This window comes from Sinocyclocheilus grahami, unplaced genomic scaffold (genome assembly GCF_001515645.1).
Source record: "Sinocyclocheilus grahami isolate Dianchi unplaced genomic scaffold, SAMN03320097.WGS_v1.1 scaffold222.1, whole genome shotgun sequence".
In the NCBI taxonomy this organism is placed as follows: Eukaryota; Metazoa; Chordata; class Actinopteri; order Cypriniformes; family Cyprinidae; genus Sinocyclocheilus; species Sinocyclocheilus grahami.
In genome coordinates, this window is record NW_015505401.1 from 1,241,819 (window position 1) to 1,260,944 (window position 19,126).

The 19,126-nt window shown below is 38.4% G+C and overlaps 1 protein-coding gene across 1 annotated transcript in view; it reads right to left on the reverse strand.

Annotated features, from left to right (window-relative positions):
• LOC107596716 (FH1/FH2 domain-containing protein 3-like) overlaps positions 1-17,865 on the reverse strand; it is a 201,434-nt gene extending 183,569 nt beyond the window's left edge. The window contains exons 1-2 of the mRNA XM_016287514.1: positions 17,385-17,865; positions 1,298-1,404 (exon numbers count right to left, since the gene is read on the reverse strand). Coding sequence (XP_016143000.1) covers positions 1,298-1,404; positions 17,385-17,549 — 272 coding nt within the window. The 5' untranslated portion in view covers positions 17,550-17,865. The remainder of the gene's footprint in view (positions 1-1,297; positions 1,405-17,384) is intronic.
• Positions 17,866-19,126: the final 1,261 nt, after the last annotated feature.

Consider the following 19,126-nt stretch of genomic DNA (forward strand, 5'->3'; position numbering starts at 1 on the left):
AGTGGCACGGGCACTCCGCCCCCTTGCAGGTAACGGAGTCCGGTCCGCAACTCCGAGATGTTCATACCCCCGCAATGGGAGCATGAGCCATCCACGAAAGCCACCTCAGCGTGCTTCATGCCCAGACACGAGAGGCACCGATCGTGACCATCACCCAGCGCCAGGTAACGACAGGACGCTCGGGTGATACGTTGTCTATAGCAAGACCCACATCATCTTTTGCCAAGTTTGCCAAGCAACGTCGTCTTTAAAAAGACGCACCCGAAATTGCTCTTTTAGGGGAAAAGGCTCTTTTAGGCGCACAGGGGAGATGATCATCTGCAACACAAACAGGGGGCAGTGCAGCCTGATATGTGCAACCCACTCGACACGGGAAACCACCACCGCTGAAGCCCCATACCGCCAACACGAAGAGCTCTCCAAGAGCGCGCTGAACTTGTTCAGTCTTCTTCGCTCAGTAGAGTAGTCAGGAGCAGAACGATGTGATCGCTCGGCTCCGAAGCGAAAAGCTGAATATGCGCTGCATCTGCTGCCTACTTATAATCACGCTGTGATCAGCAGCAGCTGGATGCAATAATCGCATGCCAATGTGCATTGGCTCGTTTAGTTTACACTCGAAGTAGATTGGTCCCTCTAAGCGAGATCCCAATTTCGTCGGTCATCCGACGTGACGTCGGGAGTGACCGACTGAAAGGGAACCATGTTTTTACCTCTATTGCATTGTCTGTTCCAGATAGTTTGATATATATTTAGTATTTATACATTTTTAACCAGAATAACCCATGTTGTTTTTAGCGTACATCACAGCAGTGTCCATCTACTATTTTAATATGCAAAACTGTTAGCCAAAAATAGCAGTGGGCATTTACTTCCGAGCCTTGAATGCACCCAGCCTATAAAATAGAGCCAATAGACAGTTTTTTTTCTGCAGAGAGGGTCAAAAACAGAATAGAAAATAGCCTATTACTTCAAAAAAGAATTTTTTAGAAGTTTAGAATATGTTTTTTGATGTAAAAATCTTAATAACATTATAAACCTCAGAGAACATTATAAAATAATATGCACTTTAATGCACTGGTTGATTCAGTTCACAAATAAGAGTGAATGATTCATTCATGAAAATCTACTTTTATGGTGCTTTTTGGTGTTTTTTCGTGTCATTTTTGGAGATGAACAGTTGTTGTATAGAAAAAAGTTGCGTGAAGATTCTTTAAAATAGAATATAAAAGAAGAAAGTCATATGGGTGTGAAATGACGTGAAGGTGAATTTATTTATTTATTTTTTGCTGTTGCTTACCCTCCATCCTCCTGAAAGCCTTCAAGTTCATCTCTCTGCTCAGCCAAGGTGGACTCCAAGTCCAGATAACTGCCATTATGAGACAACTCTAGAGCACAGTCATCGAGCTAAGAAAGTGACAAAATGAAAAAGATAGATTAAAAAAATATTCATACGCAACAAGAATCAAAATAACTTCTTAAAACAAATAATTATTATGGAACATTGCATCTTAGTGCAATCATAAATACATATTCAAGTAAACCATCAGTAATGCCAGTGCAATGGATATGCATGACATCATGCTGAGCCTTGACATGTCAGCTATGTGCTTTATAGGAATGCACCATTATTTTTTATTCATAACATCACACAACTTCATAAACAGTGGCATACCACATTTAAGCGGTCCTTTCATGCTCTAATTCATATTTCACTTCAATATCAACTCATTGACAGAGATACTGTATAAAACTAGGTGTTACTAAAACTTAAATGTTCTTAAAGTCATTATGCTGTCATGTTTCTACGCTACCTTCATTGATAGCCACATTTTGCCAGAACATTATTTCAAAACGTGTAAGAATCATATCAATATCGCAACTGAGGAATCAAAAGAACTTGTCATAACTTCAAAGCACTCTTATTCAAAGCATTCAGACTGAATCTGATTCATAGAAGTGTTGTGAGAAGCCCATCCACACCATTTGGAGATATGCAGCAGTCTTTAGAGGTCTCTAGTGCTCTGTTGGAGGCCTGCCTATTTGTTGACACTCAATTACAGCCCAGTGATGGGATTTGAAACCTCCCAGGGGGCCGTTGCCGGGCAGCAGCGCGAACTGTCAATCAACGCGTGAGCAGGGTCACCCGCGACTCTAAACATGCTAATTACACGCACTGTTCCCCGTTGGCTCCCCCAGCACCAGATCAAGCCTTTAAGCCCCTGCCTGGCTTACCAAGCCACATCCAGCCCCTGGGACAGGTAAGAATATCCTTCATGCGTGGATACCAAGAGGAATTTACTTTTGCCAGCATGTCTAGAATACCAAAGGGGTCTTTGCTGAAAGTCTCTGTCCTCACCTGTAAGATCTTTGGAATCCTAGTAGTTTTGATTTGCATCGTTATGAAAACATATACTTGGACAACTGATTTAGCTAAAATTACCATAAAGCTACCTCAGGAGTACTATGTGCAAGAGTTAGAATTAAAAGTCTTAAATGTCAAGCCTAAATATGGGGCATTGAATACCATTTGGGCCAAATATATCCGGTTCAATAACAAAATAGAGTATCTATAGAGTATTTATTAAAACATAAAATATTCATAAACATAAAAGAATGTATTCTTTGTATTCTCACACTTTTATATTATTTTCATATGAAATACCATTATTTAGAAAGGTTACAGTTAATGCCTCTAAAATGCCTCTGTGGTGTAACCATTTAATAAAATCATTATTTCAGGTTTTTGAAGATTTATTATTATTTTATTTTTTAATTTTTTAGATTTCTAGATTTTTTTGTGTTACTAATATTACTTTTTGGGAGAGTCGCACCACATGACATTGATTTGCTATTAACAAGTCAAAAGATCCAGTATTTTTGGATTTTAGTTTTAGATATTTTAGATGTTTTTTTTTTGTTTGTTTTTTTTAGATGAAATAAAGTACTTTTTTCAAATATATTAAAATGTGTTACTAATATTACTTTTTGGGAGAGTCGCACCACATGACATTGCTATTAAAAAGTCAAAAGATCCAATATTTCAGGATTTCTTCTAGATATTTTTACTTTTTTCTTTGTTATTAAAAAGTCAAAAGATCTGATATTTAAGGAGACTTATTGACCTTGACTCAAAGTCATAAGGTCAATTCCTGTTTTTGTTTTCTCTTTTCTGCTCCACATGACTTGGTGGACAAAGTTTTTCAAATACAATGTTTTCCTTTCAAGAATTTCTCAGTATGACACCAAGACAATTGTATCATCCCGACAATTTGGATATCTTCTCAAAAAATGAATTTTAATTAAAAAAAATTAAACATGCTTATTATAGAAGAGGTGCATTCAAATGACTTTACGTATGAATTGCAATGTAAATGTATTTTTAAATAAATTAATAGATCTGCACCAAAAAAACAAAAAAAAAATGGCTACCATGAACGTCTAGGTTACTTGTGTAACCCTCTTTCCCTGAAGGAGGGAACGGAGACGTTACGTCAGTGACTGACGAATTGGGATCCGTATGGAAAACGCCACTATTGCTGACCCCCTCCAGTGCCCTGCTGAAGCCGGCAAGTCCCCCCACACCAGCTGGGGCGGCAGATAGGACAGCGGCTAGGCAGAGGTGTCCGCCACTGCTGTTCCATACAGTGGTACATTGGATAACACTGGGAAAGCTTACCCAGTTGGGACGCTACGGAAGCCACATCCCGCACATAGGAGGTATTATGTGGAATTACACATATGGACTGGCCCAGGGCAGTACTACATATGGAAGTCTCTGCGGTAGACTCAACCCACCTGGGGTGAGATCACTACACTGCAGAGATGGCAGTGAACGACTGCCAGGGAAAGACACGGGCTCACCGAGAGGGGAGCCGTACCGTGGAAGAATACACATGTGGGATCACCCGAAGGGGGAATCACTACACACGGGCACCTAGCCCAGCACAAGGGCTGACCTTGGGCATGCACACGAGTGCTGAGCCTGGCGTCAGGCGCTCCGCCACGCCTGACCGCCGAGGGTGCGGGAGGAACTCCACCAGGGTTCGCCATGGGGAACTGATTGAGGAGCACAAAAAATGCTTGCGGCGGGAATGCCGCCGCAAGCATGATCGACACCAAGCAGGTCCGGTGCTACTGCCTACCTGAGGCGAGTACACGAGAGGACATGGGCTCTACACGGAAATTATAGAATCTCGCAAACGTGTTAGGCGTCGCCCAGCCGGCAGCTCTACAGATGTCTGCTATCGAGGCGCCCCGCGCCAATGCCCAAGAAGATGCCACTCCTCTCGTAGAGTGAGCTCTCACTCCGAGGGGGCATGGTAAACGTTGGGCCTGGTATGCCAAGACTATAGCCTTGTGACTGACTGAATGGGAACTGCGCACCTTGCCCAAACCTGACTCTGTCGGGGAAATAACTACAACCTCTGTGCATGATTAATCCAGCCTAGAGTTTTGGGCTGCGTTTACCATAAAGCCACTGTCTCCGTTTCTTCCTCTATCTTGGGCAGCACTGAGATAAAGACAACAGACTTTCGAGCAGATTGCAAGAGGCCTGGTAACAGGATTACCACTCTTCTCCACCTCCCAACACCTTTGACTGCCTGTCTGCAGTGAATTACACGCCAGTCAACACCATTAGGTGTGGCAGCTAGAAACCTTAAGCCTCTTTCCACAGAAATTCCGGAAAAGTAGTTCCGCCAACTGTTCCGATTCGGTCATTCACACTGTCAGAGTTTCCGCGTTTTCTGTGCTTGCAAATTTGACAGGAATAAATGTCAGCATAGCTAACAATAAAAGGAGTTGGAAAAGGTCTGTATAGAAAAATGTAAAAAAAGAAGACAACACTAACTGCAAACTAGAGTGATTTGCTGCAAAAATGTCTGGAATCAAATCTCAGTTTTAGATTTCAATTGTCCTGGGATGGAGTCATGTAAACTACAGCAGATTATTTAAGTGTCTGAGCAATTTTAAAATGTTATGCTAAGTTGAACATTACTTTGCGCTTTATGTGAATATTAGAGATGTACATAATACCATATTTTTTAAAAGTGACTGTTCATTGATCTGTCTGAATGACTATTACACTAATCGTATTATGGAAGCTCCGTATAATTAGACTAGTTTCAGGTTCATCTGAACCTGATTGGAAGTGTTTCTTATAGAGGCGTTTACATAAGACATCTTGACGAAGCAAAATAGAATGGAACTGAATGTTCAAGGCTTGTTTTTAAAACTCAAACTATTTTTAACTTGACAACACATGGCAAGACGCTCGAAAAACATACGATGTGACGCAAAGGCATCTATCTAAACTTGTATGGCTATAGCGACAGTGCTTTATTGAGAAATTAAAGGGCTCTACTTTTCCAAAAGGGTTTTATCATGAAAACTGACTAACAAGTAAACCGTCAGTACACTAATTAAAAGCAATATCAAACCTAAAAATATAGGAAAACAAAGTTGTAATCGCTTACTAATTAGATGCTGTGTGCAGGTTTGTCACTGAAATTCTTGGAGCCACGGACAAAATTTGTTATAGGTCCATTACAGGGCCCAAGACAACATTAGTTTCTGACAACAGTCCTGGTTGCACAACAAGTCTATCCTGACAAATCATCAGTGAACAAATATTAAGTATGCAGAGTAGAAATTTTAACAGTAGAAACAATTAGAGAAAACATTACATCATAACATGTCCTAACATAATCCATTAACAGGCTCTGTCATTCAATTACCTGCCACAAATTATAGTAATTTAATTAAAAGTGGACATAAAGATTGAACGGAACAGACAGAATGAGCAAGGATGCTACAGTAACTGGTAAAGGCATTAAGGCCAGAAACGCTTTGATCCCATGGCCACTCTATTCCTTTCAAAGAGCCAGTGGCGCCCAAACACCATGTCATGTCGGAGAAACAGCACACAACATGTGGTCAGCCATGGCAACAATGACGGCAGGTTTCATCTTTCAAGGGTCTACATTTCTCATCAATCCGTAAAATCCAACAACAAGTTCAGTGAAGCATGATATAGGACAGGGGACTAGGAGGAAAAGGATGAGGGCAGTTACAAATAGAGGGTTTAATTTAACATGTCCTTAAGATAGAAAGAGTGCAACACAAGATTACAGCCCAGATCTGAAGCTGACAGGAAATCCAGACACGCAAGCCAAAGTCAGGCTATATTTAGTGCACATGGACCTGGTAGAGGCATGTCTGCTAGAGGTATAGGATGGGTGAGATGTGAAAGTAATCATGAAAAAAAAGAAAAACAAGGAAGTTCCACTCAATCTCATTCTATTTACCAGCTTAACAGCCATTTACAATACAGTGTGAATTTTGCTCATAACAGTCCTGATATGTCAAGGAAGAAATAAATACCAAATTCTTTAAAGAAAAATGATTAATAATCAATGATATTTGTCCAAAAAAAAAACTTTTACCTTGAAATATTTACAAACATTTCAAATAAATCATGATTTAAAGGAGTAGACCCACATGTATTTAAGAAAAAAAATGGTTATTCTCTTTTTCTTGATGGCTACAGCATGACAAATTAGTCAATAAATTGGAATTTTTTTATGTAAATGGTACCTTTTTCAACTAGGCACATACATGCATCATGGTACTCTCGTGAATGGCGGTGGATTGACCCGGAAAAGAAGAAATCATTAAAACAAAGTTGTTATTTTTGTTTTCTTTGCACACAAAAACTATTCTCGTAGCTTCATAAAACAAGGTTGAACCACTGATGTCACTTGGACTATTTTAACGATGTCCTTACTACATTTCTGGGCCTTGAATGTGGCTTTCAAATAGATCGGCATTTACTACACAGAGCCGATCAATTCAGATTGAATCGCCTGCGATAATGAACGCGATACTGCCTAATTGTCAGTGAACTACGGCTCTGTGTAGTAAATGCCGATTCATCTGAAAGCAGGTGATGGAGATTTACTACTAATCACGGAATCGGCTTTACTGATGAGATGCGCATGAGATTCGCATGCGATTAATTGCACAGCCCAAGTCAGAAAGTTCTCGGATTTCATCAAAAATATCTTAATTTGTGTTCTGAAGATAAATGAAGGTCTTAGGGGTTTGGAAGGACATGAGGGTGAGTAATTAATTACAGAATTATCTTTTTGGGTGAACTATCCCTTTAACTAAAAGATTATTTCACTTCTTATTCACTGACCAAAAAAAATTTAATCAGGGTCAATAAAAACATATGTAATGTTCAATACACAGTTAAGTGGAACAGGATTTTGAGCCAATGAGATTTCAGTGTGGACAGGGCTATTCATGGAAAGATGATGAAAATAAAAAAACAGTTACTGATAAAATGTTCTATTGAACAATGCTATTGTTTGTCATGGCAAATTGGGAAAAACGAAGATTAACAGAACAGATATCACAGGTTTATCACTTCCAGCTTATCCTGACCTGAAAGTTTTGTTACAGGAAATACCAGGAATGCAGTTAAGATTGGATCATAGAGGGATTATCACCCAAAAACGAAAACTGTGTCATCATTTACTCATCCTTATGTTGTTTCAAACCTGTGTAACTTTTTTTAAAATATAATTTACAGACAAAGAGGTGTCTTGTTTATTCAATCAAAGTCAATGGCGTTCAATGTTGTTTGGATCCCAATGTTTTTCAAAATGTTGTCTTTTAAATTAATATTAATTTTTTTGAGTGAACTATTACTTTAACTCATTTCATTCCTCTTAAAGGCATAGTCCAGCTATTAATTTACTCACCCACAAGCAAGTAGGTGACTTTTATCCACATCTTTGTTTGGTGCTTTAATAATATAATTGTGTACACGATTGGTGGTGAACCAATTGAACCAGTTCTTTGAAACAAACTGACCGAAAGAACTAGTTCCCAAAAAAGAAACTTCCCCGTTTGCCTCAGGCTCTGAATTACAGGTAATAATGTTGTAAATAATTTTCAGTTTCCTGCATAGATCAATGATTTCGCTTAATAAGACCTCAATATATCATCAGAAGCCATGGGTATTCATTTTGTTTTGCTTGTGTTGCTTTTTTTGACGCTCAAAGTGCCGGTAGCTGTTGATTTGCATTTTATAAATCACCAAGGACCACGGTTTCAGCTAAAATTCTTCTTTACTGCACTAATGAAGAAAAAAAGTCACCTATATCTTAGAGGATGAGTAAATTAACAACAAATTTTAATTTTTGGGGTGAACTATCCCTGTAACGGGGCTGACAAGACGTGAGACATGTGGATCCATCTGCAGGCTTTATTTAAGAGACGTGGTAAACAGGCAGGGTCAAAACACTGGCAAACAGGTATATGGCGGGCAAAACACAAGAATAGTCACAGGGCTAGCATAGGTCACCGATAAGCAGATAGAATCACAGGGGCGAGACGAGAGGGAGAAATCCAAGAAAACAGGCAAAGATCAAAAACAGGCAAGGCAAGGCAAAACAAGGAAAACACGGAGACTCGGAAAGGGGTACAGGCTAAACAATACTCAGCAGAGAAAGGTGGTTAGAGTGGGTGTTATATAGTGAATGAGGTAATTAGAAACAGCTGTGTGCAATGAGTGCAATCAGGGCAGTGTGCAAAGAATGATGGGATATGTAGTCCGGGGTGCTATGCAACAGTTTGTGTTGACTCCGGATGATCAGCTGTGACGTGACGGGACTTCGGATGATCAGCTGTGACGTGACGGGACTCCGGATGATCAGCTGGGACGTGACGGGACTTCGGATGATCAGCTGTGACGTGACGGGAGTTCGGCTGATCAGCTGTGACTTGACCAGACTCAGGATAATAAACTGTGACTCGATTTGACTCATGACAATCAACAGTGCCTAGACTCGACTCAGGAAGATTAGCTGTGACTTGACTTGACTCAGGAAGAACAACTGTGACTAGACTCGACTCGGGAAGATTCGCTGTGACTAGACTTGACTCATGAAGATCTGTTGTGACTTGACTAGACTCATGATAATGAACTGTAACTTGACTTGACTCATGACGATGAACTGTGACTAGACCAGATTCATGATGATCAACCGTGACTTGACTGAACTCAGGAAGATCAGCTGTGACTAGACTGAACTCAGGAAGAACAATCCCCTTACAATAACAAGAACTTATCCTGAATCATCTCATAACTTCAGAGACTAAACTCTTCCTTTTAAAACATTGCAAACATTAAAGTGCCTGATACCGCGGGATATAAATCCTCAGGCAAAAATTATATATAGCCCATTATGTTGTTATAAGACCCTTATGTTAGACCCTTAAACTAAAGTGTTGCACTTCGTTCTCGAGCCAGAACTCCCTTGTCTTGGCTCGAGAGTAGTAATGTATTTACAACTTCAAGAGGCAGAACGTAGATTGTTTCCTAAGAACTTGGCAGGGTAATTGAGTGGGGGAAAAACATTTTTTGTTCATTTTTTCCTCCTCCTTGCGGTCTCCAGCTGTGCTCCATCTTTCTCAGATTGACCCAGATATTTCACTGCAAGAGACCCCATGCAGGTAGTTCAGATTAGTCACCCAACCGGGAGCGAGGCAGGGACTCTGATAAGCATCAGACGGATGCTCGCTTCGGTCGGCGCTGGAGTTCCAGTGGTGGGCTCAGTCCGTTCCATGTGCTTTCATGTCAGCTGTACCATAGAATCAATCAGACTGCAGCAGTGAACAGCATTCTGCTACATTACTATCAACAGACGGTGAAAAGGTGAGGGGTGGCTTTAACCAAAATGTGCTGGTTTTTGGTGGGAAAGAGTCCCCCTTCAATGGTCTTCATCATGTAAATTCTACAATCTCAGTCTCTCTGTGCTCTTCATCAAATTCTAACTGGAGGAAGTGTTCATAAGGCTCACAGTGATGGTGTGAGATTCACCATCCTCTCCTTAGAATGACATCAGCCCCTTTAATAGGGAGGTGACTGTATCTGAAATCTCACTTTCACTTGTTTACCACCCTTGTGGCAAGGCAAAGGCAAGCCAATAAAAAAACAAATAATGCATGAATCTATTAAAACACCAAAAAAAAAAAGTATATCTAGCATTATGATTAGTATAACTAAAATTCATCGCTAAAAATCCTCAATACAGTAAGAATCGTGTGGTCGGGCAAGTAGTTCAGATAAATATAGTAGTATTAAATTGTCAAAGTTGATTTTTTTAAAGAAAAAAATAAATATATACTATTTCATTAGCAAGACAATTTTTTGTTTTAATACTGAAAAAAATATATATTATTACTATTTATTATATGCATTTCTTTTTCATTAAATGTACGTTTTTATAACAAATTTTCTTCAATTATAATTGGAATTATACAGTCAATTGCACACAAAGCTCCAAGAAAGACATACATTTTGGAGTAAAATTAAGACATAGATGGCAAAAAAAGACTGATAATTTGTCATTTTCAAAACATTTAGAAAATGTTAAATTAATTTAAAAAAAAATTTAAAAACGCTAAATTAATAACTTATGTTATAATTTACTTTTATCTGCAAATTTAGCTAATTTTAACCAAGCTGACACACAGAAAGTCCACATAAATTAAATAAAAAATGTAAGATGTAGCGACTGTTCCGTCATTTGTCCAATCACATTTACATGCATAAATACCAACACACACAAAATGCGCAACAGAAGTGAACTCTACTACATGGAACCATAAGTAAAAATTTAAAACATACAGGTAGGACTAAATAAACAAGCTCCAGAATCAACAGTAGTGCAAAGGATTAGTGCGGAAGCAAAGGCTGCAGGTCCAGGAGAGCTGCTAATCTGAGCACAGATCTCCTGGATTAACCATATAACTGACAGTTCCCCACCCAGCCACTGACCCTGTGACCCTGTGGTCATGGGGATGGAAAACTAGGCCTGGACTTCCTCTTCCAACCACAGAATACAGCACTGGCAAGCGAGCACAGATATGGGGATGGCCTAAAAATAAGAGCGCACTGGGAACTAGCATCGCTCTCCAAATCCACACGCACAATTTCATCCTCAATTTCAACTCCAAGCTCAGTTTTAGCCAGTGTAGGAAGGGAAGAAACTTTTCTCATTCAGAAAGGTTGCTCTGTTTCAGCCACCACAGACACCCTGGACTCCTCATGTCATGGCTGATAAAATATAAAACAAGATCCTGCTAACCGCAATGTAGCATATTAACCAAGCTGCTTTTATTAAATCTGTGAACTGTGAAACCGACAGCAGTCTGCGAGTTCCAGAAAGTCTAGTTCTACATCAAAGGCATAATTAAATGACATAACAATGTGCAGCGGCTAAATGAATCACTCGTTGACACGCTTCAGCCGCTTGATGTGTAAGCAATAAGTATTTCTGTGTTTGTTAGCATTATATAAATAAGACAGTGTCTGTGGTTGCTCTCTAAATATGCAGCGCGCAATTAGCAAACATGTTAAAAAGGGTTTGTCGCATGTATGGGGACCACAACAGCAATAATTTGCGTTTCAAAGGCGTGTGAAGCCAGCGAGAAACGTGGAGCTTATTTCTGCAGATGGTGCCGAAAAATACAGAGGAAAAGTCACTGGGCTGCAAAAACCTCAACTCTGCATAACAATGTGTAAGGCTAATCCAGAATTCAGCCACAAATGTGAAGGGCTAACCTATATTTTACAGCATTTAGCATAACTTCTCATTACCAGACTCTGTAATTTCGGCAAAATTCATGCGCAAACAGAAAAGGCTTCCCGAAAAAAGTAACTCAGTGAAGGGCCGCATCCATCAAGAGTAAGAGAGAGAGATGCGTGTGTTTGTGCATGTGAATGTGCGTGTGTGTGTGTGGGTGTGAGATAGAGATGAAACACAGCGCAAAAAAAATGTCTGTTTACCAGATTAATGAAAAATAAAGATGGAAATACTTCAAGTTTCTATACTTTTCACAGCCATTCACCTTAATGTCAAATAATCTAACCATTAAAAACACCTCAAATCATTATCATGAAAGCAAAGCAACTTTTACTTCTGTAATGCATCATATTTTGGAGTGAAAAAGGATATTTGTGAAGAAAAAAAATAATTGGTGGGACTATTTCATCTGAAAAATAGGTGTTACATACCAGCGTGTCTCAGACATAGTGATAACACTCGTTGCCTTCTCTAGTGCAGCTCAACCAGGTCTCGTCCCATTCGTCGATCTTTGTGATATCACAAATCCCGGAAAATATGCGTTGTAGTCCAAACGAGTCGTTCGTTGTAGTTTTTGAAAAGTGATTTCTGTTAAATAAAATATCTCCTTTTGAAGTGGACTTTGGGCTTTGTAACTTTGCAGATCTTTTTTATGCTCAAACAGCAACATTACAGACTAACTAAAGTTGAAAAAGTGAAAAAGCATAATAGGACCCCTTTAAGAAAAAAAAATTATGTTTATATGTTAAATATATTTATAAATACTATAAATTATATTAATATACATATATGCATGTAAATGCATGTAAATGTTTTCAAAATATATACATGCATGTGTGTGTATTTATATATACATAATAAATACACACAGTATGCACACATATATTATGTAAACAAAAACTTTTATTTTGGATACGATTAATCGCGATTAATTGTTTGACAGCACTAATTTTAAAGTATATTAAAATAGAAAACTGTTATTTTAAATAGCAATATTACTGGGGGGTTTTCTGTATTTTTGGTCAAATAAACGCAGCCTTGATGAGCATAAGAAACTTAAAAAAAAACAAACATTGAAAATCATAATGATCCCAAAGATTTGAATGGCAGTTTATATACTGACCCTCTGGTGTCCTACAGAAACATTACTTGTTCTTCTTAGTTAAGCAATAATGGCTCACCCAAGTGACTCCAACTAATCAAAACCAACGCCAGTGTCACACCATATGGTTCATGTTTCTCAGCCAATATCAATTTCACTAACCCCTGCATCCTGGATAAACAATGTATAACGCAGCTAAAACATGTCTGTGTATCTTGCATATAAATATTAGAATTCCTCTCCATTTTATTCAAGTATGAACAGACAAATAGGTCCCAGGCATTTTAGAACCAAGTTCCAAACTCCTGATGGAATTGTTTGACAATATTAATATACTCTACTAATGCACTTTTTGATTAACGACATAAAAGTTACGACACCCTTGTATGACACCCTGGACACATAATAAAGCACGTCACATCTGTTAGTCTTGTTGTAAATGAATATAACAATCAAGACATAGATGGACTGTGTTCAACTGAACGATTCCAACTGGCTCATTTGCAGGCTGATGTTAAATAACATGCCAGCTCATCACATCCCCTTTCCTCTCTTTCTCTCTCTCTCTGTTTCAATGGTAACCATATACAGCTCTTTACATCACTGACACTCCCATTATCTCTGCGGTTCCTTACACTGACTGCTTCATTGGGAAATTGGGAAAAACAAACTGTTGGCTAAAAGAGAATTTGAATCATATCTCATGTTGCTAAGCTGCCAACAATGGATTGTTTTAAACTGAGAATTGTGTGGAGGAAGTCGAAAGCTTTGCTTGGACCTCCTGATGCACTGGAGAAATGATGCCCTTGAGGATTCATCCCAAGCTGGATAAAAGCAACTCAGAAATCATAATAAAGGATTTATAATGGTGCTTACAAGTTCCCTCTCTTTCTCTCTCTCTCTGTTTCAATGGTAACCATATACAGCTCTTTACATCACTGACACTCCCATTATCTCTGTGGTTCCTTACACTGACTGCTTCATTGGGAAATTGGGAAAAACAAACTGTTGGCTCAAAGAGAATTTGAATCATATCTCATGTTGCTAAGCTGCCAACAATGGATTGTTTTAAACTGAGAATTGTGTGGAGGAAGTCGAAAGCTTTGCTTGGACCTCCTGATGCACTGGAGAAATGATGCCCTTGAGGATTCATCCCAAGCTGGATAAAAGCAACTCAGAAATCATAATAAAGGATTTATAATGGTGCTTACAAGTTCCAATGGATGCTGTTTACTGGAAGAATCCTTCTGGTGCCTTCAGAAGTGAACCAGATCTTACATGATAGGACATGTTTGCGTGAAAGTCATTTGAAAATACAGCTATCAACTCCAATTTTGATTATGCATGTTTAGATCTGTAGTTCAGAGACATAAATGAATGATAAATTAAGCAAATGTTACACAGAAGTGACTTTCATATCAAGCTACTTTCTGTTGGTGAATGTGGCAAAACCATGTGACCAACGTGAACCTGTTACAAAATCTGACTGCAAAAAAATCTTTCGCCCACAGTCCTATTTCCTATTAAAATGAATGGAATTTGTCCATGAAAATGCACCTTAAGTATTTCATACATCATTTCTCTCAAACTCTGATGATTGGCATATACGTACGTACATGGCTCAAAGACGAGACGTTCCATTTTGGTGTCCACAAAAGTCATTTTTTATACATAGAAAGTCATGGAAAATGTCAAAATATGGGTGAAATAATGTTCCATCATCATGCAGCATAACAGATATATTTATCTAAAAATTAAACAATATACTTATTTTGACTTGTACTTATTACAATATATAAAAGAAAAAGTGATAATACTGAAATTTTCTTATATTTTAAATGATTAAAAACTGCCTTAAATGGGTAAAACCTAGTGTATGAAGGATAGTGGTAAAGATTTAAAATGACTTTTATTTAATCTTTAAATAAAGTCTTTTAATGACATCTGATTATTCTGGTTTTAAATATGCCTGACAAGATTTTTTGGTTGCATGGAATGACACTTTAGTGGGCATTTCCTGTAAATCGTGGTAAAAATGTATGATTAGACATTATTTTTTGCTCAGAAAATAAAACATAAAGCAATTAAACAGGACACATTCTAACCTACGAGCTGCATTCATTTTTTATTGTTTTGACAGTGGAAACCCCCTTTTTGTCATTGATCCCTATATATTTGAATAATAAACTTTTTATATAACTTAAGATGTTTTGTTCAGAATCCTTTAATTTAGCTTAGAAAGATCAAATTATATCATTCTTGAAAAAATGTTAACCATTTTTGGACTAGTGTTAACAGATGTGTTTCACAGAAAATATGTCATTAGGGTCATAGAGTATAAAGTCGTACAAAATTCTAATTCTAAAACAAAAGTCAAATAACTAATGAGCATCTGGATTTATTTATCCATCTGCTGAAAATGTTTCAAGTGTTTCAAAATGTTTCAAGTGATTTAAGGAACCGTCTTAATGATCGCAGAAATACTTCCATGCATGTTTGTTTTGGAAAGGTCAGTACTTCAAATCACAGTAATGATCCACTCGTAATGAAGCAGCTGTGATGCACTAAAAGTTCCATCGATGACCGGTAGTGGGTGAGTGACGTTAACTTTTACCTAGCGAACCATCGCAAACCAACTAATGGTAACACATTCACCTGTTTGGAAACTAGCTCTGAGTCACAAGAGAACAGTAATGTTCCTATACAAACAACAATGAATAAGCTATACACCAAAAAGGGCAGTTTGGCCCCTTGGAGGACCCTTTTATGTGGACGGTCATCACTGACAGTCCCAATGACAGCTGTAGAATCCTGAGTATGTGAACATGGCATGTTCAAGCATTCAGTCGACCCAAGTATGGCACTCAGCTGCTGTGCATTCCTCTAAGACCACAATAACAGCACTCCTAAAACCTGCTTAAAGGATAACACTGTTTATGTGGTGGAAATGAACCAAGTTTAAGACAACAATTATATCTTACACAGTTGGAGAAGAACCTCAGTTGTTTTGGGTCATGCCTGTAATGAAGGAGAGCTGGGTAATTTAGAGGTGAGGTTTATTACAGGCTACAAGAAGAGACAGGATGTGAATATCTACACTATCAACACCAGTTACCTGTCATTACTATTATGATATTGGAAAACTGATTGCTTATTAACAATGCCGCTAAAATAGTTTTGTTATTGGCTGTATTTAAATAGAACAGCATTAGCTAAATATCTGAGTCTGAAAAGGTGTGCTTTAGAAGCACTGACAATAACAAACAACCTCCTGTGTGCACAGGACAGTGCAGACTTTGGTGCAGTGCAGCCCACGATGCACTGAAGTATCCTGACATCATATCACTTCTCTCTAACAGTGCATTGGCACTGCATAGATGCTATGGCAAGCCAATTTAACATTAATTCTTTTGCACTGTTACTTGTGCATATTTCTAATTATACTGAAAATTGTAACCTTAAAATGTCATCATCTGGTTTTAGTCAAGTCAAAATTATTTTAAATCACTGAACTAACCTAAATACATTCATATACCAACCAAAACTAATTTTAAGGGTTAAGTCAAGCACAAATGGCTCTTTAAAATTACATTGCAGGTTACCACTTTTTACAGTGTACCAGTTATTCCAAAAGTGACCAGGTGTATTTTTCAGGTTCACTAGTGATTATTTATTAGTACTGGTTGCCAACAGCAATTAGTCCCAAGTACTTATTCTTTTGTTGCTAGTCACTATCCCAGTAGCGACGATAATTAACTATACTTAAGTTTTTGGTAACCACTTGCTATTTTTTGTCAACTGAATCTGTGGTTTAAAAATCAACTATTTACTTCAGACTTCAAATACCAGTTTTGCGTGTAACCAGTAATAGTATTTTTAGTTATGTGTAACTATTTGAATAGTTACATGTGTCCATTCCAAGTGCTTATTAAACAGATTACTTATTTATTGACACTAATAGACTAGTACCTATTTATTAGACAATTATTTCTATCCAAACTGCTATTAGAAACATTTCCCTTTTTTTTAATTAGTTAGAATTGTTGTTTACAAATTATTAGTCAGAATAGCTACTTTAAATTAGACTAATTTACTAGACTGGTATAGAACTTCTGTCAAACATATACCAGTGTCTATTCAATTAGAAAACTGAAACAGATAACTAATGAATAAGTATCAGTATCTAATGACACTGTAGCACTTTATTTTACAGCCGTATTACACATATACATGTACTATTTATAGTAATTACAATAACTGGGTAATAACTAGGTACTAACTCTAAACCTAAGCTTAACCAATGTACCTTATATTACCAGTACTTCCTTAAGTAAGTACACTATAAGTGTACAACCAATGAAACATTAACATACTAGTCACTATTGGAGCATTTAATAGTAAACAGAAAATAAGAACTAATGACATAAATATAAATGCTAGTTCTAAGTTTTAGGCAATAAATGTTAAAAAGGCTTGCCATATAACTGCATGATGCCCTCCAGAATTACTGCAATAACAAAATATTTGTGCCACTGCATCAGATATAGATGTAAATACCTCTAATAAAAACAGTCATTTACAGAGAGTGGATACAACTATGTCTGCTTTAGGGGTGTCTGTCATACCTTATGTGGGGCTTTCAGAAGTCTGTGAACTCCAGCGATCTGATTGATGAGCGGAATATCTTCTCTGAATGTGAAATGTGGGGGTCTGGTCGGCTCAGGAAAATTTGTGCTATTAAATGGATCAGTATCATCTAAGAACTGCACCCTGCATGCGAACGTAGCCATGATACATCCATACAAGTTGATTTGGGAAAAGTCGGTACAACAACAAAAAAGTATAGACCGACTAAAAATCCTTTAGATCAGACGCAGTGTAAAAGTGTCAAGAATCCAGGTGCGCTCCGTCCTACTGCGATGTCCTCTGTTAGTGTTTAGTGGTTTCTATATTTCTACAGTAGTTTCTCGCAAGAGGAGGGCCGGTAATATCCAAGGGCATGTCGGGCAGGCAAGGTGCTGAGGCAGACTGCTGCAGACGGGACGGGACGGGACATCTACAGTCTGTCTGATGACTAGCGATGCAGTACGTGAGAGGGATTGGGGGACTCCCTTCAGTCACAACAGTGAAGGTATGAGGGCAAGAGCCGGAGCTCTGGCGACACCCATTGGTGAAATTTATATCACAACTTGTTCATATATTATGCATTCCTAGCATAACATTTTTTATAAGTAGCCTAATTACGGAAATAATAGACTTAAAAACATACTTAAGGACAAATGTATCCTAATGTTTCTAGACAAATGCATCTTATTAACAAATAAAAATGTATTATAGCTTACATTTACATTTTTGCTATATTATCTGCAAGCATGCCTACATTTTTCCTAAAAAAAATTACTTGTAGATAATTACAAGTGCACATCCAATATGATTAACAACAACAATAATAATAATAATAATAATAATAACAATAATAATAATTTCACGACAAATAGCAACATAACTTTAAAAAGGTTATTATGGCAACCAAAACTTGGAATAAAATACTGTAGTTAGGCTACCTGCAGTCTGTGATTTGGCTGAAATACTGATATGGTTCGCATTTTAAAGTCACTTGCTTAAACTCACACTTGAGCAAAATGGGACTGTGAATTTTGTTCGTGTTTTTATCTGAAGTCCCTTTGTTGTAAAAGCACATCAGCACTGATAGAAGGCCTAAACATGAACTATGATTAGTAGAAAAAAAAATAATCTGTTTCGGTGTCAGACGCAACTTTTAGACTGCATCCCTGGTTGGGTGGATATGCATTTTCCATCACACATAACGTCTCCAGGTTAAATATGTAACCATGGTTCCCCGAGGGAATGAGACGCTGCGTCGAGATCGCTTTGGGAACGCCCCTGCGTGACCGAGTTCTGAAGCACGTGTAAAATCAGTCCAATGGAGAAGCGAGACATCACGAGCGGGGTGACGTGAGTGCCAGGAAGTATAATATGTTGTAAAAGCGGACAAAAGTGTGCGGAGAGGACCAACCCGCCGCAGCACAAATGTCCTGCAAGGCCACACCCAAGTTGAAAGCCTTGGAGGCCGCCATACTCCTGGTCGAGTGCGCTCTGACCCCCATAGGTGACGGGAGGCCAGAGGACTCGTAGGCTAGTGAGATAGCCTCGACCACCCACCTACTCATAGTCTGCTTGGTCGCCGGAGAGCCTTTCTTTGGCGGACCAAAGCAAACAAACAGCTGATCTGCCTTACGCCACGGGGCAGCTCTGTGTGTGTAAGCATCCAGTGCTCTAACTGGACAGAGCAGATTAAGCCTTTCTTGGCCTACTTCCTGGAACGGAGGAGGACAGAATGCCTGAA